The 22164-nt window shown below is 40.7% G+C and overlaps 1 protein-coding gene across 1 annotated transcript in view; it reads left to right on the top strand.

Moving 5' to 3' along the window:
• The first annotated feature begins 2927 nt into the window (after nucleotides 1-2927).
• The window catches only part of LOC124619995, a 70737-nt gene continuing 51500 nt past the window's right edge, over nucleotides 2928-22164 (top strand). Inside the window, exon 1 of the mRNA XM_047146660.1 lies at nucleotides 2928-3141. Within this exon, the coding sequence (XP_047002616.1) occupies nucleotides 2928-3141 (214 nt within the window). The remainder of the gene's footprint in view (nucleotides 3142-22164) is intronic.

Raw genomic sequence — 22164 nt, forward strand, 5'->3', positions numbered from 1 at the left:
ACTTTGGGTACTCAAAGCCGTATGTCCGCTGGGTTCTCCGTCACCTAACGTAAGACTCCCACCTGTTTGGCCCAACGAAGGATACAGTCTGCGTTAAGCAGTACGTAGACGCTGGGGAGGCTATTGATGCAGCAAGTCGTTTGATGCGACACCAGCTATAGAGTGGTATTAAACAGGTATACCGGAACTCTCATTAAGTTGGTTCAAATGGTTCAAATGGCTCTGAGCACTATGGGACTTAACATCTGTGGTCATCAGGCCCCCAGAACTTAGAACTACTTAAACCTAAGTAACCTAAGGAAATCACACACATCCATGCCCGAGGCAGGATTCGAACCTGCGACCCTAGCGGTCACGCGGTTCCAGACTGAAGCGCCTAGAACCGCACGGTCACACCGGCCAGCTCATTAAGTTGGTGTAAGGCCGCCATAGTGAACGGAGATTATTTCGAAAAACAACTTTTGAAGCCAAACGAATGGGGAATAATGTGGTGTATTGGAATCCTAATAAAAGACAAAGTATTTTCAGAAAAGAAGTGTTGCACTACTTAACTAAACACCCCTCGTTCATTTCTAGGAACACCTATTCATTTGCTTATCAGTATGTAATATCACAAGAAATCTGTTATTGAAGAAAGAGTGAGTCCACTTCTGATAGCATCCTCACTACGGCCATCATGTGTATTTATGCTTTATACCAAGAAGAATAGCTTAACTACTTTCACAACTAAATCGTTCCCAATTCTGATACTAAGCAAGTTTCTTTTCTCTTATATGATGTTCCTCATCGCTGTCGTCTTTACTTTATTTGTCCGTAAGTCGTATTCATTGTAAGGTAGCTCTTCTAAGTCTTTTTTACATCCATCCAGAAGGACTTTCATGGCTTCCAACCCTAGCGTTGGTGTCTCGTTTCTTATTATAACTTACTTTTTTCGCTTCCTCCACTGCTTCTTGGTAAATAAAAGGAAGGAAAATCAGAGTTTAACGTCCAGTCCACCACGGAGTCATAGAGACGGAGCTCTAGCTCGGATTTCTTTGTTAAGGACGGGGAAGGAAATCCATATCCTTTCAAAGGAACCATCCCGGCGTTTGCATTGAGCGATTAAAGGAAATTACGGGAAACCTAAATCTGGATGGCCAAGGGCGGATTTTAATTGCTGTCATCAAGAATATGAGTCCTGTTTCCATGTCGCTCGGTAAAGTAAACAAGAGTGCCAATAACATGAAAACCTGCTTACGATGTATTTGTTTTCCTTTCCCTCGCAATTTTATTGCTCACAGTTGGCTTCACACATGCTGTAGTGTTTTCACTATAACCGACATATTCGTCTTGAGAGATTCAGCAACTGCATTGATACGTAAGATAATTCTCATTTATTGTTTCGTCTCAGTTGCATAGCTTTCATTACATTGTTCGATCATTCAGAATCATCCCCAGACCGGAAAAAAATTAAACTAAATATGTACCATCTAATACTTTACAATAAGTAGAAAAGAAAATATTGCAGATAAATGCAGAATTTACTTAAGTAGCTGCGTGCACAGCCTATCCACCCTGTCTAACAGAGTACTGTTTTTCAGTTGGTGTTAAACAGGTATATTTTTGAGGTGGGGTGAAGGAAAAATGGAATGAGACTGATTGGGTGGCAGGAAAGGAAACAGGATGGATGTGGTGGAAATGTCATGAGTTTAACAAGAGAAGTCGTGCTAAAACTACAGAACTTACAATTGTGTTACAATTCTCGTTAAGATATTAACAGTGTTGAACAAAGGGTATGAAAATTTAAACGACATAAAACAGTAAAATTATAAAGTAGAGCAAGGGGGATTGAGAGCGAGAAAACAAGGCTAGGGAAGCGGAGGAGTGGATAGTGTCAGGGACGCTTTGTATTTAACGAGAGAGGGTCTTACACTAAAATTACAAAAAGTCAATCACGTAAAAAACCTTCAGTCTAAATGCCAGAATGGATACGTAAAATGGTAAAAGTGAGATAAAACAGAAGAATATAAAAGTGGAAATAAAGTAGGGAAAGTTGAATTAGTATCTTAAGATATTTTGAAAGTATAAAACCGTAAATTCTTATTCTGGAAGTAATAAAAACAAAAATTGTATAAAGCTGCTGCTTAGGTAAATCCTACATTCACGTACAGTTCTTTTCTTTTCTAATTATTGTAAAATGTTAGATGGTACATATTTATTTTTACTTTTTTTATATCTGAAGATGATCCTGAGTGATCGAAACATATAATCCAATTAAAAATTTTAACCTGAGACGGAGCAATAAAAGAGACCTATCTTAAGTAAAATATTAGATGGTACATATTCAGTCTTACTTCGTTTTAGATCTGTAGATGATCCTCAGTGAAAACTAAGACGGAACAATAAATGAGAATTATCTTAAATGTAGATTATTCGTTTGTCACTACAGCTCAGTCCAATTCCAAGGATTCAACGCCTATGTTGTATCTTGTCCTGTCATTCTGCGAAAATACGTTATTTTTTGAAAATGGATTTATTTCCCTTATGTCTACCACTGTTTTAATTATTTCAAACTGACTACTTTGGGATACCGTCGCCGTTCTTCAGATACAGCGTAACCATTCCTAACTGTCAGTGAAACTGGTAGTTCTGCTAGGGCTGTTGAATACGAGAAATAAACGGAAAATGGGCAATAATGCCCGAGACTGGTCGGTTTGAAATAATAAAAACAGCGATCGACAGATGGAAAATAATTTTCTTTTCTACAAATGAATATCACAGGAAACTCCCTGCCGACTAATCTGTCCACTTTTGGTACTATTTTCTGTCTCAGGGAAAGGCTTGTTAACATACGTTCCAGCAATAACATATAACTCCCTTTTCGTCACTGCTTTTACTAGAATTGATACGATAAAGTTGACCGGTAAGATAGACGCATTTAGAACAAGATGTCAGGTCGCCGCGGAGCGAGCCACAGTTCAACTGACCTCTCGGCTGTGGGAGAATTAACAAGCTGCTCATTGAGGCCTCAAAACAACGGCGGCTCGCCGCAGCCACTTGTTACACTCCAGCGGAACATCGACTGCTCGGTACAGGTGCCCGCGGCCATCCTGCCCCAGAATCGATATCACAGCCCGGCCCGAAGGCCGAAGGCTACAGCAAGTGGGTCACCCGGACGAGCTATCACCTCTCCCGGGAGCTCTCTCCCCCTCCATCACACATTTCACTACAGCGTAGGGATGTTAGTGCTCATCATTCTTCTCCGAATTTCATAACCCTCATAGCTTAAGAAACAATTACCTGGCAATAAATTCTTGTGTAACTGGGTAAAAGCTTCCATTAAAATAGTTTCCTTTCTAGTGGGTCTTTGAAGTTCTCACTCTCGCCGTATGTCATTAACACGGCTTCTTGTATTGTCTAAAGAATTTACTGCACAGGAACAAACCATTCTCAATGCTGGTAATACTGCAAGAGAATACAAAGCTTCAGGATATAGACCTTGTCCGTATCATTAATGATTTGTTTAAACGGGACGATAAGTTATAGATTTTAATTACTTTTGAAAAAGGAATTATGATTTAGCACAGTAACCTGTATGTCACTTTATTTTAACTACCGGTTTCAGTCAAGTAACACGCCATTCTCAGGTATAGAAAACGACAGTAGTTACAGATATGGCCGATCGTAACTGTTCGCTACAAGATCAACTTTATAGGCAAACTGCATCAGTGTTATAGGATACAGGAGAGTTCCCGATTTATACATCAATCAATATGTTAATATGGCGAAAATCAAGACGAAACTAAAATGGCAGAATCAGAATGACTGCTACAATGAGTATATTCCACTTCCGTCGGACCTCGTTAACTTACTGCCTAACTCACAAATCGGGTATTTTCCTGCTTATTATGATTTTGTCTGTAATGGAAATGAGGCCGTGGTTGTAAAAATCAGTGTTGATATGTCGCCCCAACTACCTATTTACAGCGCAGCGTAAAAAACACTACAATTCGCGCATTTCTAATATCAAGCCTTCATCTTCAGAATAACCTTTCAAGAATCTCTAAAAGAGTCACTTTTACAGACACCTGTAAAAGTGACTCTTTTACAGATTATTGTAAGGTTATTCTGAAGATGAAGGCTCGACCTTCGAAACGCATAGTGTTTTTTACAATGTAAATATGCAGCTGAGCCTGAAATTTTAAAACTAATTACTATGCACTTATGTAAAAAAACTTACATGAATACAAAAGGCTACATACATGTCCCGTAATTAATGTTGTGATCTATGCCTCAGTATTTTTATCTGTAACTATCTGTCTTAATACGTATGGTGTGATAAAAATGATTCTTCAAAAATTGTGTACATTGTGTTGAAGATTCTGTCATCCATTTATTGCACGATGAAACAGGGGAATAATAGCGCCGTTAAGGGTATGAATGAATTCTGCAAGTTTCCATAATCTCAGATACAAGGTGGGAGGCATAAGATTCCTTATCATTGTCTACGTTCATGCAATATAGAGACTCTTGCAATTGTTGACAGAAATTTTGTATGTCTGAGCCAGCCACTATAATTCTCGAGAGTATTTTACAAGGTATCAAAGAAAAATAGACGATTCCTTCGCCATCAAGTGTATGGATTCTAAAACCTAGCTGGATGAGTAAATCCACATTTGCTGTCATTCAGGTATGTTGCTGATGGAGATGCAACCTGTACGAGATTCACCATGAATATAGTGGAGCTGGCACATCAAAATGCAAGTTGGTAGTAGAAATCACCTTACATTAACAATAACATACGGTAATGTATGAATGTATGGTCTCGCGGCGATATGAATCAATAAAATCGTTTTTCGCTTCCAGCTTCGTTAGGTGAGGCCATGGGGACAGGGCAGTTATTTGACAATGGCTGAGGAGTGCTCTGTCGAAAGCTCTTGCGATTTTAACCCCCTGACGCGGCTGGAAGCCAGAGAAGATTTTACTAATAATATACAGCTTTATTTTATATAAAATAGTGCCAATAATGTGGGTGGAGGGGGGAGGGGGAGGAGGGAGAGGGAGAGAGAGAGAGAGAGAAGAGCGGAAGATGAATTACAAGTTATGTACGGATAAATTTCCTACTTACCAACTTGATATACGTTCCGTGTGCCTCGTATAGCTCAGTTCAGGTCTGCAGACAGCTGAACATTGTTGGGGCTAATTTTTTATATTCAATACCTGAAAAATTTGTACGAGATGAGTGACTAGTTGCTTCACCGATATGTGCCAACATTACATATATACAGGTACAAAATAAATACTATCTGCACGAATAAATGCACATTTGCTTTAAGTGAGTGCCAGTGTAACACATAAAGAGGCAAATTGTCTACAAGAGGCCATCATCCTATGGACGCTCCAGATTGAAGGTACCCGTTTACCGAGACACCGTTTCGGACTACGAGAAGAAGTCCGTAATTTGTTGCAGCACATCCTCACCCGACAGGAATCGTCGACCCTTCAAGGTCTTTTTTTAAGGGACCAAAGTGGTGGTGATCGCTTGAAGAGAGATCAGGACCATACGACCGGTGCTCGAGTGCCTCCCACTTCAGTCGACGTAACTTCTGCGTTATGGCATTTGCGATATGGGGACGTGTGTTATCATGAGTCAGAAGCATACCTTGACGCAGTTTTCTCGAACGGTAGTTTTCGACAGACGTGTTGCCCCATATATATTCTTCATACGCCGATGGATTTGTATCGGTGTTTGCCCCTCGGCAGCCAAGAAAAGAATAACGGGACGTTGGTCCTGTCTGGACGCCGTCGTTCCCGTTTTCGCATTTACCGCACGCACCTCGGAAAGACACGAATGCAGCACTAATCCATCGCTATAAGACGCTGCTTGTAAACCCGCGACGGGATCGCATTGCATTGCATAAACGCTGTGGCATCGCCCTCAATCTGAAACTATTTGATCACCCATTAGATTAAATGAACTACTCAAGACAGTGTGAAAGAATGCAGAGTGTCTTAGAAGTGACATGGAATCCAAAGAAGGTTACGTGTTCGAGATGTATGAATGAATTAGTCGCATTTTTAGGCTGGTTATGTGTGTTGATTTATTGGGAAGAATGAAAAACTTATTATCACTGCATGTGACTGATAGTGCTTACTACAAAAGCAAAGTTTTTATGTGGTGGGACATTTAAATCACTGACGAAAAAATGATGAAAATTTTTCGTCGAAGTGTTGTACGAAATATGTATTTAGAACTCTCAGAGCAATCCATAAAATATATCGTGAAGAGCCATCAGCCATATCGTGCTGAGAAGGCTTTATTTGTCTCGTAGACAAGCAGTACACGAAAAAGATCAACAGTCAATATAAAAAAAATGGAAATAACGAAGAGGCATTTGAAAGCAATACAAATTCAATCAATTCATTTCGAGAATGTATACGTAAAATACGATGCTGTCACCAAGGACCTAGAGGCGTTAATATAACAGTAATACTGGCAAAGAGTAGGTCCTTATTGCTAACAACGCATGTCTTGACTTTGAATATGGACTTCCGATGGATTTCATAACTAATATTTCAAAATATGAAACGCGGACTCCAGTACAGGGCACCTTTCAAAATATGAGGTCCAAGAACATTCCATTGCTGATTAAATATGGGAATTAAATGTCTTTGAAGATGTTGAAGGCAGCTAAGGAGGTAAGAAATCGGACAACTTCCGGAGGAGAGGCAGTTTTTCTATTAAGACAGGCATATTCGAAAAGTGAAACTGCTCATTAATTTCCAGTATTAAGGAAATGTCACGCTACCCTCTACTGTAGAAAAGCTGTTTACATGTACGTCGAAAAATAAACAGAATATAGGTAAGGATAATAATTAAAAAATATCTGTTGAGTAATTTTGAGGTGGAGAAGACAGCCACTTTTAGATAAACTTAAGTCTCGCTATTTGTGTCACCTGAACGAATTACTTACTGTTTTATCAGTCTATGGTTTACTCCAGATCTCAGCATGATGAAACCATAGCTATGTCCTTCACGTAAGAAGGTGAAAAACCAAATTCTTCACACGAATACAAAAATCCCATTGTGTAAAATGTTCAGCTGATATCCAGAGTGCTATGAGTTTCACATTCGTTAGAGGAAACAGAAGTGAATAAACGAAAGACTGTGTTTTCGTCGCAACAACCGCAGGCGTTTACAACATTCGTTTCTGTGAGAAACGTAATAAAAAATAAATTTCTCAATGCAGAGGCTGACAGCCAAAGCCACTAAAAACGTTTCCACGGGTCGCGATGAACCATTGAGAAAAAAAAGTCATTACTTTTCTCCACACCCCCACAGAAGGCGTAGGACCAGAATAATCCACATCTGTAATTCTCAGTGGTTCAATATATTGTTCGATAGGGTTATCAGCACTACTAGATTATTCGTTAACAATGCTGCTGTCCACAGAAAATTGTCGTCGGTTCAAGATCGTAAAGAAACGCAAGAGCAATTTGGAAAAATTCCATTTTGGTTAATTCTGGGTAAATATACAATAATACACATAATAAAGAGACCGAGCCCGATAAAATCCGATCTCTGGCTTAGCGGTGAACACCTGGACGTCACCATGCCATTTAAATATTTTGGAGTAATAGTGAGAAGTCAAATGACATGGGACGGGCATCTGTAACAGGGAAGGAGAATGGCAGACTTCGGTATGTTGAAAAGGTCCTGGAATGGTAAAGCCCAGCCCATATGAAAATGTCGCAAAAGTTTCCTGTGAATCTTTGGAACCACTGTATTGCACAGTGCCTTATGGAGGAAATATATAGCTATAGACATTAAGCTATTAATAGATATCGTTAGTCAAACTTAATTACGAGCTATTCTTACGCTTCCGGAACAAGTTTGTTTCGTGAAAGTTGAAGCGCGCCGCCAGAAGCGTCAGGTACCTGCCCGTATAGGCAACCAGGGGTACATGGACAACTGAGTGCGCTCTCTTGTCCGCCCGTTAGCTGGGGTGCACTGTCCAAAAAAAGCGCAGAAGGTGGCTCCAGGAAATCCAAGCGGTATGACAGATAGCCAACTGTGTCACTGATCTCGGTACAATGAAACTAATACAAGCAAGAGAACAATAGCAGGAAAGGAAATAAGAAGCTACACAGCACGAACGGAGGAGAAATTAATCGAAAACTCAACACCCACACAAAAACTGTGATTCCTGGACAAACAAAAATTCAAGGAATGCTAAGGGGATAGCAGTGTTCACATCATACAAACGGCTGTTATTCGAGAAACGCGTAGCTAACAATTAGGAAACTGTTGTTGATTTATTTAAGACTCATTTCGAAATCCTATAACTGAAATTATTTACAGTACCATAAATTATAAATCAATTATTTTTAGAGTAACAGCATTTATGAAATTTGTTTTGATTGATAAAAAATACAAACTGCGATAATTTCAACTTTAAATTAATAGTATACGAGTGATGAAACTCCAATACAAAATAATGTGAGATGTAGGTAATTTTTACTCACTGACAATCTTCTTAATGACTATTGAACTGTGTGCTAAATATATCTGGAGTTCATATAATAACACCACATTCGATTCCTTCACTAATTCATAACTATATTAACAGCTTTCAACAAAAACCCGAAGTGAAGATACGCTATAATCAGATGCAAGGTGGCAGGTTTTAGCACCTTACATGATATTTATTCAGAAAATAATATATGACAAATACCACGCGAACAGAGATAGCCATTTCAAAGATCGATAGTAGTATCAACATATTAAGGTTAGTACTGGTTCTTAAGATTTTAGACCTGTGCATATTGTCATTGGGAAGTTGGTTTGGACAGACGCAGGAAAGAGTTGTTTGTGATGTCGGACAAGCTAAGTGGCCGGCAGCTGGCCGGTGCTTCACACGGCGGCTGCTTTGTCGGTTGAGTGCACTTGTGACCACAGGGGGGTACTGGGGGAGCAGGAGACCTCATAGGTGACAGCGTACGTGCGAGACAGAGAGAGACTGTTTCCCTCCATTGCGGCTAACGGGACGCAAATATGGTGCGCCCATGAAAGGTGGAAGATCTGCGCGAAATTTTAGAGTCCTTATTGGCCGAAAAGCGTAGGAATACATATGAGAGGAACGGCAAAGTTTGACGGCAACAAGAACCGCGAGATAATTCAGAGTCCTGGTTGGCCAAAAAAAAAAAAAAAAAGATTGGCCAAAAAAAAAAAAAAAAAAAAACGCGTATGGATACATGTGCGAGGAACAAGATAGGGACTTCGGTGTCAGCGGTGGTGCGAGGCGGACGCTGAGGCTCTGCTCCGAAAGAGCTCTCATAAGGGGAAGGTGACATCACGCTGGTGCCTGGGACGACTGTCGTAATCTACGTGCGGAATTATGGTGATATTAGATCGAACAGCTGGCAAAGTAGGGCATTGTAATTGAAAGTGCGTACGCGTTCCACTACCTCTTTGCTTGAGCTCTCTGATTCTGTGTCTGTCTAGGTAGAACTTTAGTAAAACCACTTGCGTGGCCAATATTAACCTAAGTAAGTTAGGGACAGGGACGATTAGGGATAGAGTCTCCATTGTGCCAACGGTTGTATAGTTAGTTTTTAGGAATTAATTTGATAATCCTGTTTTTTAATGAATAAACGTAAGATTTCATAACGGACCATAATCAGAGCATTATTACTTCAGTAGGTAGCAAACTACTGATAGAATAAGAGTATTATTAGTAAAATAAATTATCATATTAATTCGATGCAAACGATACTGGGGGTATATTCGCGCACTTAAACAGAGCCGAGGTCAGATAGCAGTAATGAAACAAGAAGTTTCATAATCATTATGCCCTCGTACGTTGCACAGTAATCACAAACTTCGTTCTAATAAATAGCTGCTTCTCTGTCACATTCAAAGTTTCGCTAACCCGTAACGAAACTGTCATATCTGAATTTAACCTTGTCCCTCAGCTGCACTAAAATGCAGTCTTACACTACAACCTTCATTCCAAACAATTACTAAGAAATTTGCATATGCACAGGCTTGATAGGCTGATTCCATGGCTGTCTTAAAACGACAACAAAAACGCAAGGTAACCAGTCACTAAATTTTAAGTACTTTTTACGACACGTTTCGGAGGGTTTGCTTCTCTATCAGGTGCTCAGCTCAGTAACATTTCATCCGGAACATGCTTGGTTTCCCAGGGGAGATCATCAGAACTTAACACCGGAAATGCCACTGGATGATGGAGCTAAGATTCCGAAACAAGTGGTAAAAAAAATAAATACTCACTGGTTACTTTGTGTTTTTACTACTAAAAAATCTTGAGAAACTATTCCAGAGAAATCTTCAGAAACCCACTAAACATCGCATGGTTTCGATTTCGAGGCTCGAAATATATTTTGTCCCATCTCATTGGTTAACTATGACTATCCTTCCACTGGCCAAACAAAACTGATGCGTTGTCAACTAACACAGCTGAGTCAAATCTTTACGACCAATGTCTACCATAAGAATGAACGCTGCCTGGTAGCGAAGTGGACACTTGACGCGGTAAGGAAATTTATACAAGGTGGTCGGAAACAGTCAGAATAGCTTGCACGGCTGCTGCAGTGTAGGTTGTGCTGAGAAGTAACTCTTAAGAAAAAAGTTCGATACGTTGTGCTGTTTCCGAGCTATTTAGAAGTGACTTTAGCCAATCAGGTGGCTTAGTGCGGAAATTCAGCTCTAAAATGCCGTCATGCAAGGACATCTGGGTGTCCGTGAGTTATCACAAGTTCGAATGCTCCAAACAAGTTAAAATGTGACGTTTTTCGAAGTGATAAATTTAAGCTAGGTGAGTAACATCTATGTTGGGTTCGGCTTGAGGAAACTAAACAAAGAACAAGTTTGGCGACATTGTCTCCAGCAGCCTGCTCGAATTTACGGGGACAACGACCTGATTTACTTACTTCAATGCTAAATAACTGGGAAACAGCGCAACTTACCGAATTTCTTTCTAAACAATTATTTCTCAGCACAACCTCAGGTGCAACCCCGTTATAAGCCTTTCGTACAGTTTCTGACCACCCTGAATAAGATGAACAGAGAATCATTCTAGCAACGATTCGGGCTGCAAATAGCGAAATCCACTAACATCAGTGTCTTTGTCAAATGGCAGGTGTTTATGACCTAGCACCAGGGTATGAGAATCTCGCAAACGTGAAAGTTTGTCGAGTGTTAGTACGCTACAGTCGTGAGTACGTGTAGAAAGTGGTTGAAGACCGGCGAAAAACCACGAATAGCCGAGAACGAGTTGGGCATCTTCGTTTCATCACGCAAAGTCGAGATCGGAGGCTTTCCCGACTTCTAAATCAGGATAGTCCTCGATCTGTGGTAAATCTAACGACAGAGTACGATGTTGATGCTGGCTTAAGTGTTTTGGAGTCCACCGTTCCACACTATATGATACCTATGTTTTCCCATGTCGATCAAACGACATCCCCAATTACGACTACAGCCGTCACTGAATCACCGAATTATGGCCTTTGCTCAACGGAAACGGGTCGCCGTGTTCGTTGTTACACTACGTCGATAGTCGTAGATGTTACCAGGCGAATCACTGCTCGGAGCATGTAATACGCCACACAGTAATGCCAGTGGGGGCAGTATTACATAGTGGAGAACATACACCTCGGTTTACGTGCAGCCTGCAGTAGTAATCGAAAGCACCGTGACGGCTGTGGACTACGTGAATATTACTGCGAACAACCTGCTTGATTTTATGCTGGATGTATTCCCCAGTGGCGATGGCATCTGGCAACAGAGTAATTGCCCGTGTCATAGTGCCAAAATCGTGCTATACTGGTTTGATGGACGTGATTTTGAACTCACATTGATATCCTGGTCGCTAAATTCACGTAATCTGATCCCGTTGGACCATTTCTGGGACGACATTGGGCGCAGCTGCGCACCCACAAAGTACTGGCCCGTAATTTACAGGCGTTGCACGTCCCATGTACCTCTAGAAGCCTACCAAAGAATTGTCGTATTCATGACACGCAGAATCACTTCTGTGCAGTGTTCTAAAGGTAGACTAACACGCAATTAAGCTGGCGGTCATTACGTGATGGCTCGTTAGCAAATGAGCCGTAGAAGGGACATTCCCGGCACTTAGACTCTAGGCAACTTTTTCACGAAATTCCGTAAAGGAAACATACTGAGAATTTGGAGGTAAGTGTCAGCATGCGAGGGAGAGATATCACCATCAATTTGACTATTGTCGGAAACTAGACTCGTGGCTTAGCAGTAACCAGTGGCCAACCCCGCCTGGCTAGCTTCCAGCATGGCTGCCGTACCCGTGAGGGCGGAATGTGTGGCAGGAAGTTTCGTTTTCTAGATGCTTTCACGACTCTAGATTCGGCTCCTCCTCCACGTGTTTCGCACTGCACGCCCTGCTCTTCTGCTCAGCGTTGTACACAACTGCCAGTGTGCCGCGCCACTTCGCTGGAACCAGCACCAACTGTGATGCTAACACTTCAACATGGACGCGCTACAGCCGCTTCTAGCTATTACCTCATATCTATGCAAAAGCCTCCAGAGCGAACTAACTTTATTGCGTGAGCTCCGCTAACATCCTACAGCGATTTAGTCCGAGTAAGGGAATGTCTGGCTCATATCTACACTATAGCTTCATCCTGACAATAAGTCATCAAAAAAAAAGTCGTGTGACTGCATTCCAACACCTCTGTGTGACATCACTGTATAGAAAAAAAGTGCAATTCTGCATAAAATATGGTTAACAGGATGTCCACAGCTGAGCAACTTAGAGTCAGATATTAATTCCCTTTAGCTGTAAATAGTTTTCTTGGTTCAGTCATGATCGATTTCGAGCTATTATAAGCCCATTTTCAGGCGAACAAGAACCATGAAGCGCGTGGTCGTCGCACACTCAACACCACTCCTGAGGGGGGGGGGGGGGGGGGGGGTGACAGCCGCATGCCGAGATACAGATTGTGAGCCGGCCAGTTGCCTCATTGGCCATGTTTACCTGAAGATGGGCTTATAATCACGCGAACCTCTTCTTAATTGAACCACTAGAACTATTTAAAACTAAAGTGGTTTGTTGTCTGATTGTAGTACAATTTCTATCATTTTTAGTGGCTTGATAATCATAAATCCATGCTCTTATGGGGCACATGGTGAAATATGTTCCATTTGTCGAATAAATTTATTTTATCTATGGTTAAAAATATTTTCAGCTAAAATCATGTTGCTTCGTCTGTCGAAAGACATACATGAACAGGTATATTGAACGCTAGCACCTCTGGGGTAAAGAAAATTTTTCATTCTGTTTTATGACTGTGATGTCTTTGACTGCAGATAACGTTCCACTGCAGTACTAGCGTATCCTCTGAATTAACTAAATGGAAGAGGTATGTGCAAGTGTTCTGTATATGTTTGGTCTGGTTTAAGGTTACAACTTCACTCATTTCCAAAAAGACAACCTAATTATTGATATCCAAGCAGAAAACACTGTAGGACCTGAAAGTACCAAACATGAGAAACACAGCACGGAATCAGGTTGAAGTTTGTATACTCCACATCAACAGATACTTGAAATTTCAAAGCAATAAAACCTGAGAACAGAACAGCTGTGCTTCTGAGGGAATAGAACACATCCAGTTATTAATTCTACAAACCACACCTACTATCCATGTCAAACTCATTCTGTCAGATACTCAAAACCACCAGAATCAATCAAAAAACAAACATTTGTTTACAATAAGGAATGCACACACATCATCCACTGTGTTACTCGCATGCACACAAAAATCGTAACATTTGAAGCTATATGTGTGACCTGCATACACAGGTTTCTCTTCTCCAGTCCCCTATACTTATTTGCATTTGAAAGGAAATAAGGCTACAGATTACCCACTAGATTATAACACTGGGAAACACGGAATCCAAATTTTGGTACTGTTTTCTGCAAACACATTTGTTAGATTAAATACCTGTCACTGCGCTAAGAATTCGTTCCGTGTTCTTAGTAACATTCTAGTTTCTCTAAACTATCAGTAGACTCCTTTGTTAAGACGGTCATCATAGTCCATTATTATTTAACGGGCACAACTGAAGTCGAATGCAGATTCATTTTATTCGCGCTTTCGTGTTTTCTGCTGAATGTCTGTGCATTCTTCGAGCTTTGATTATCCCAAAAAACATTTTTTATTAGTGGATGCCAGTTCCACATCAACCAACACTACCAAAATACCTTTAACCAACACCTCCACGAGACATGCTGGTGTTGAAACTTCCATGTTCATAAACATACACTTTTTACTACATTAGCGGACGGTTACATCTCAATAAAAGCTCTGCAGTACTGAACGTGTCACTCAACGTGTCTAATGGAAAATTGGAGATCGAATTCCTGTACATGAACGATATGCGGTTTCCATGTTTTATGCTTCATGGAGACTTGCGAGGTATCTTCAGAATTGGACCAAATGACTACATTAATAATTTCGTGTCAAAACGTTGAGTTATGTGTATTCCCAATTTTTTCAAAGATATGGGACAAGTGTTGTGGGTATTATCGGCGAAGACTAGATTGCGAACATAGCCAACAAAAATCGTACCTTACTGAAACACTTTATTATTAATCTGGTACATTATAAAAGTAATTTGTTCAATATCTAAACACGACCTACGTCATTTAAAATACTTGCTGAAGCGTAGATCTGTTAGTCGCAGCTTCACGTCCTTTCCGCAGGATGGTATTAGAACAACACGATTAAAATTTTACATCTTTTGTTGGTTTCGAGTAGATTTTGCATTCCAGCCGTACACATATAATTTAATCTTAATTTAACTTACTGAGGCCATCCTCTTCATCAAACATTGCGAAAATTAAATTGGAATATAATGAACCATGTAATATGCACGTCATTTTTAAAGACCATAATTATTTTTGTCACGATACGAAATCCTTCCGAGATGATGTTACACACTTTGCAGGATGATGGAGACAGATAAATTAATCAAATTAAAGTAAGAGTCCGTGGTTCGAAAACGAACGAGTTGAAAGTGACAAGCGAAAATCATTCTTATACCTCTGACAGTGGATTACATGTTCCGGTTGTGTTGTTGCTAAGATTGTAGATTAGGCAACTTTCAGAGCTGATGGTATGGACCAAACCAAGAGCTATGAGCAATTCGTTCAGTGGATGAGATATGTATCACAATAGCGAAGATGAACAAGTGCTCCTAGCTCCTCAGGTATGCATTTCCGAGCCTACGTTTATTAGACACTTTTCCGTGTTTTGATTCTTACTACCACATTTGAAAGTTACGTACCACACATTCTTAGGAACTACTTTACTGGTACATGTATTCCACTGTCAGAGGTCATCATCATCTTCGTTTCCCCTCTGTCCAACATCTGGTCGGGTTGGGGTATCAATGGTACTTCGCCACTTTGTCTTTCCACCATTCTTCTTCCACAATTTGGCTCCATAGGAGGTTTCTCCTCCTTAAACTCATCTTTATTGTATCAATCTATCTTGTTCTCGGTCTTCCTCTTGGTCTCTTGTCCTCAATATTGAACTCCATCATTCTTTTTGGTATTCTTCCCTCTCCCATTCTCTTCGCATGCCCAAACCATTTTAATCTATTTTTTTCAATTTTCTCAGTCAACTTCTCCACTCCAATTTCCTTCCTAACATCTTCGTTTTTCACTCTGTCTCTCTTCGTCTTAACTAGCATACTTCTCAGTAACTTCATTTCATCGGATTGTACCCTACTCTCCTCTGTTCTAGTCATAGTCCAAGTCTGTGAGCCGTAAATTAGTATGGGTGTGAAGTAAGTCTTGTATAGCACCTGCTTGCACCTCATTGGCACTTCTCTTCCCCACACCAAGCCCCTCATATCAGAGGTATCAGAATGATTTTCCTTGTAACTTTGGGCCTGTCCGTTTCCGAAGCAGGAACCCTTACCTCAAATTGATTCGTTTATCCATCACCCTTCAAAGTTTGTAACATCAATCTGTATATACACATTTATAGGATCTCTGTAGCGTCGTTGGATAACGTTTCCGGACATGTTTTCCTGTTCATAACATTATGACTCAGTCCCCACAACAAGTCCTAAAAGTCTGTAATGATAATTTCCGTATACCCAGTGTAAAAACTTCACTGGATCAAATTTTAGTCACCCTCTTAACAAAGAGCACTACTCACTTGGGAGCGCCCTAATTTCCGTAAACCGGTTACCAGCTTACCGCTGAAGTTAGACTATGGCAACACAGTGATGCGTGTGCAACAGTCGATTGTATGGAATTGGCGCAGCAAGATGAGTCGACGTGGATATGTGACAGATTGGAAGAAAGTAACCTGATCAGACGTGCACATGATCCATCGTTGATGAAGTTAACTCATTTGTTGATGTATCACCGCGGACTGTCTAACATGTCAGCAACAAAAGGTGTATCCCTCGCAGCCATTTAACCCGGCGTAGGAACAGTGGCCAGCGACGGTGGGCACCGGCGAATACTGGGCCTTATCAGTGACAGCCGGCTTCAAACATTACGGTAAACGCCGTTGTCAGTTGACGCAAATCCATCTCAACCAGTTTTTGAGCGAACAATAAGAAAGGAAGTGCACGCAGTGAACTCCAGGGAAATACTGTTGTTAATGGTACCAGTTTAGCTGAATCGACTATTTTGCTGCAGTCGAAGTGGTTTTAAGAAGTGATGCGTTCCATATGATGCTGAAGCAGGAACTCACATAAACCGGGAGGAATTTGGAGAGGCTGTAGGACGCAATGAAACATCATTACACAGTCAGAGAGTCCATGTAAGGCCCGCTCACATGTCCCCTAATTCGATTTGGCGTGGTTTGTCGGAGTACGGGAAAGTGGATGCTTATGAACGGAAGTCAGTTATCACCAGTTCCCAGTACTGTGGAAGCGGACAACAACTGACTCAACGACAAGAAACACGCCGATCGTTTCCCTTCCTCCAGCAAAGTCCGTCAGCTCTGCGTCACAATAGTGGGCTGTGCGCCACAATGAAGCATAAAACGTAGAACGTCGGAGCGCAGTAAGATGTGTCGACACGGAAAACTGTAATGACTTGTCTATATGCACGAAAGTGTCACAAGTTCTAAATGAACGCCATACATGAATGACTTTTAATTGATTGAAATATCGATGAACTTAGAACATCGTTGATTTCTTGCACACTTAACTCAGTACCTCATCCAATGATAATATTGAATGTACAGCATGGAATGCTTGAATCTAGAGAAGCGAATATTGCTTAACTGTTTAGATGTAACACAAAATTCGTATAGTGGTTTTATAGCTAGCGGGAACACAATGGGCGAAAGTGAGTCTGAATTCGCTTTCGACGGCCTGTCAAATTTTTAGATCGAAACTAAGACGACGCGTTTTCATCGATAATTAAGGAAGAGTATCTGGTGTTGAGACTTGAATTATCGACTGTTTGTTTTTAAACACCACTCACAGCACTCAACTACGCTACAAAAATCTCTTCATCTTACACATCAAAGCATTGGAAGAGTCTAAGGTCCCATCACTTACCTCACACCATCAAAAGTTAATAATGTGGTCAATATGCAAAACACATTGAATTTAATAAAGGAAAACATTGTCTGTAGTGGGATGTAATCGTAAAGATCTCTATTTAAATCGTGCAATTAGCTGATTTTGACGATATGTCACTTTCTAGCACATGTGTGATATTAAGTATTAAATATTGTAATTTTGAAATTATTTTTCCTTACTTATTGAGTATTTAGAGTACAGGTATCAATATGACATGTGACGTTGCAACGCTGATGTGGATCCATTCCCAATATAATGATGGAATATGAAGTCTGCTTCGCACACGTAAAGAAAAATAATTTGATAGTTAGAATATATAATACGTAATATGACACATATGCTCGAAAATAACAAATTGTCGATGTAGGTAACCACTCGATTTAAATAAATATCGTTTACATCACAGACTACTACGGACTATATCTTCTGTTATTAAGTATTTAGAGACTGTGGACCCGCACAAAATAAAAAACACATTGAATTAAATGTCCATGTCTTAGTTGGGAAGAATTCGTAAGTGCTCAACTCAACAGTCACATCCCTACAATTTCCGCACGACGCGTTATGTTCCATCTGTTCGAGCCGTAAGGAATGTCACTAAATAAGATACCGTATTACAACGCCGTGTTACAGCGCTATCTCTTAGACCTGTGTGAATGCACAGCAAAAACCTGGGATGCAATGCCTTTATTTAGTCCACTACTCTCTGCTTAAAGGTATCCATTATAACTGTCACGAAGGTATGTACATTCTCTACGCTATTCTCAATGCGACAGATACACCAAGTATCCGCCACGAAAAAGATTGGTGGCTGAATAAGAAAAATGTCTCAGTTCCAGGACATTATGTAGCTGTGCGGAAGACAGAAATAAACCTGCTCTTGGAGTTAAACTGATAGGAGAGTAGAGGCAATATACTGAAATGCTGTTGTTGATATTACTGGTAGTGAGAAGATTGTACGCCCAGCGTTCATACTAAAATCGAATTAGCCGAGTGTGTTTGAACTGGCTAAAATGTTGTAAAAACCTGTACAATAACACATACGCGCTAGCCCATGTGTGTGTGTGTGTGATGACACTGATGAGTTTGGCAAGGTGTAAATTTCCGCATACCTTTAAAGTAAGACAAGGAAGTTTAATTTAATGTACTCGTATGCTTCACACTTTAACCACAGCAGTGAAACTGGATGATTTAGTTATGTCCCAGCAGTCTGAGCTCTGACTCTGCGAATGCGCTGGTGTATCAGTTGGAGGCTATTCCACAGTGTGGTTGATTGCAACAGCATTGTTACTGAACGAGCGCAATTTAGACTCACATATAAATATGTTCCTCATTGTCAGTTACAAAACAGTGAGAATTAAAAGGAAGGGCTGATGGTTCACTACATGAAGTCGATACAAACTGTGCGGCAGATAACGAAACAGTACTGTAGTTGTTGAGATATACTGCAGACATAACTGTGCTGGAAGAGGGAAATGATCGGTACACACTGCCACGACACGACACAACACGACACCGACTTGGACGACAGACTCCAACCAGTTGCGGGCGCCCCAGCACGTGATTCTGCTGAACACGAGGCGACCGTGGCACTGAGAGACCATGATAGCAGCACCTGCTGATAATTCTTACATCTCTTGCTAGGGTCCAGCACGACATCGGTAGATCATTCACCTTGCGGTAGGTGCCATCTTCTCAGGATCGTTACGCACGCCAGTGCTGGCTAGGAAAAATGTCTTCGAATTATGACCCAAAATTTCCTTGGGAACCCGAAGTGCATTGGGAAAGAAATGTAAATCGCCATTTCCTCATGCTCCCTCCCCCCTCCTTCGGGATGTAAAACAAAGTTCCATCTTCAGATGTGACATTTCTTCAATTCATCTAACGGCAAAATACCCGATTGCTGTCATGGTGCGCTCTCATTCTTCCTCATTTTAGTGATGCAGCCACCTCAGTATCAACTAGGTCACGTGTCAGAATCTACACAGTGATTCATTCGGTTCGCAAGAGAAACTGGCAGGTGTCTCAGTAGTGGATAGATATATGTTATAATTAGAACAGTGTGTGACAAATTATATTCTTCAGGAAATCAAAAATACACATTAAAAGCCTTGATCTAAAGGGTTAATTTCTGTGATTGCATAAATCAGTCTTGAAATTATCCAACTATTGCTTCGCTCGTGGCGCGCATGTGTGAATTTAACTCATATGTTCAGTAGCACTCAGTCACGTCAGTATTGAATCTCATCGGTGCAAAATTCCAGTCAACGTTGAACATCGTGGACAGGGAGTCCCTCATTACTGAAACTCATTAACAGCGTGGCTATTCATACATTTTTCTTGTTCTTAACGAACACCATGCGTGTGTCCCTTGTCATTCCCAAAATGGTTCGTATTATGTTCACTTGGCCTTCCATGACTATCGACGGCTTTAATTTCAATTCCACATCGCTTCAAGAATTGTATCTTTTCTTTTATACATCTACGTCGACATCTTACAAATACTTCTCACAGATTACACATTTGGAAGATTATGTGAGTCACTGCACAATACAGAATTAATGTCGCTTTGCCTTATCAAACTTGTTTTGGCGTGCCCAGTTTAATTCTGCATAATATTATGTTAATCAGATATTGCTTTCCTGCTGCGGAATCGCAGTGTATTCGAATTGTGTACGAAGCCATTTGCACAATACGTTATGATCTGCACACTGTGTTCACGAATGCATGCTGCATGTTTACTTCACAAAGTGGTTTGCTTCTGCTTTTACTTCCACTAACATACAACAACCACAAAATGTGACTCTTGACGTAGTATTACTGAACTAAATTCACGAGAAATTGTTGAAAGTTGTAGACCAAGGCGGTTATCTTTATTTGTGCTGATTACGGTAAAACGCTTCTAGGCAGGATTTATCTTACAAGAGATCTTGTTCTGTTAGGGTAATTATGTTCTGTACATATGGTTTATCGTAATTAATACTGAAAACTGACTTTTTTTGAATTATATGATAACGGAAACAGTAACTTCCAATAGAAATTAGTCTATAAACGATCTGTGTAAGAGATAATTGCCAGTGTGTGCTTATGAGCCACCACTGACCTCGTTTTAAGTTAGTACAGGTATGTTTTAAACGTAAACTTTCCTGTTTATTCTCTAACTAACTGTGGTCAAATTTCACTCATGGCCTGTCGTAACAAGAAATACACCCTTGTACCTGTTAAATGAGGTGTCGATTTCTCATTGTGATACTATACTCGCCTCTGTAGTCAGCTACAGATTCTGTCACCCCACAGCCTCCCCCGACCGAGACAGAACTGTATACTTCGTAGTTCCAGTTCTTGAACCTTATTAAGGGGGCTGCTGCACACTTGCTTTTCATACGTCCATAGAAAAAATCGGGGACTGACGCCAAGCGATCTTGGGAGCTTAGGTACGGACCCTGATCAACCCACAGAGGAGCATACTGGCACGTTAGATGTGTCTTACATCACTATCAAAATATGCCAATGTCTCTTATGTCTGTACCACATTCGCCAATGCTACGCAAGCGGAACTTGCTCAACCAGTCCAGCAAGATTTCGTTTTAGAGACCATGGAATAATGCTTTGCTCAATGATACGATCACTACTGCCCTACGATACCTCCGGTATCAACTTTGTTACGATCACTTCTTATGCTCGTCCAAGTATTTTGCATGCACTATGCGAAGTGCCGGCAGAGGCACAAGGCGCCTGCCTGTGTAGGCAACCAGGGGCACATGGACTGCTGGAGCAGCTCTCTTGCTTGCCCGTTAGCCGGGGAGGGTTGCCGCCTAAAAACCAGAGAGGGAATTAGCAGTGGATGTACTGCACGTTTTTTTAGTGGAACTTACGCGACACACTGTAATCAGGCAGTAGTACACAAAAAGTAACGTTTCCGATATGATGACTCATAAACTAACGTAGGTTTATTTCAAATTTGAGTCCATTTAGATGGGGAAATAATCAGCAAGTACAAATTCAAACGTATTTGTACCATTTAGGACAATACTTCATAACGAAATCAGTTGTGGTTCATAGCCGATCATTCACAGTTACCTCCAAAACTTGTAGCTTGCGAGCTCCTGTTTAGCGGAAAGTTTTTGCTTCCGTTATCAAATACTTCGACTGATGTCGGTTTTCGCTTTTAATTACTATACAAATTGTATAAAAATTAAAATAATAATCAGTCTCAATTACAAGGATTTCTTAAAGCTAAGTATCGCACGTCAGATGATAACCGTTTTCGATTTTCTTAAAAATCACTTTCAAACCATGTCTCGGAAACGGTAAACTTTAATATTCTTTAGAGATAAACAAGCATCAAAGTTACACTCTTCATCTGCATAATAAAATGGATAGACAGACTTAACACATAAAAAGCATGTGTACTATCAGACGGTTACCAGTGACGACAGTGGAGCTTTGTAAGCGTGGGAGGACACCACCAGTAACTGTTAAATAACACCAAAACGCTACGCGTTATAACGAGGAAGGTCCGCCTCTCGCCTGCTGCATGACATCATTTATAACCAGTAGGGCTTAACACA

This window comes from Schistocerca americana, chromosome 6 (genome assembly GCF_021461395.2).
Source record: "Schistocerca americana isolate TAMUIC-IGC-003095 chromosome 6, iqSchAmer2.1, whole genome shotgun sequence".
Classification (NCBI taxonomy): Eukaryota; Metazoa; Arthropoda; class Insecta; order Orthoptera; family Acrididae; genus Schistocerca; species Schistocerca americana.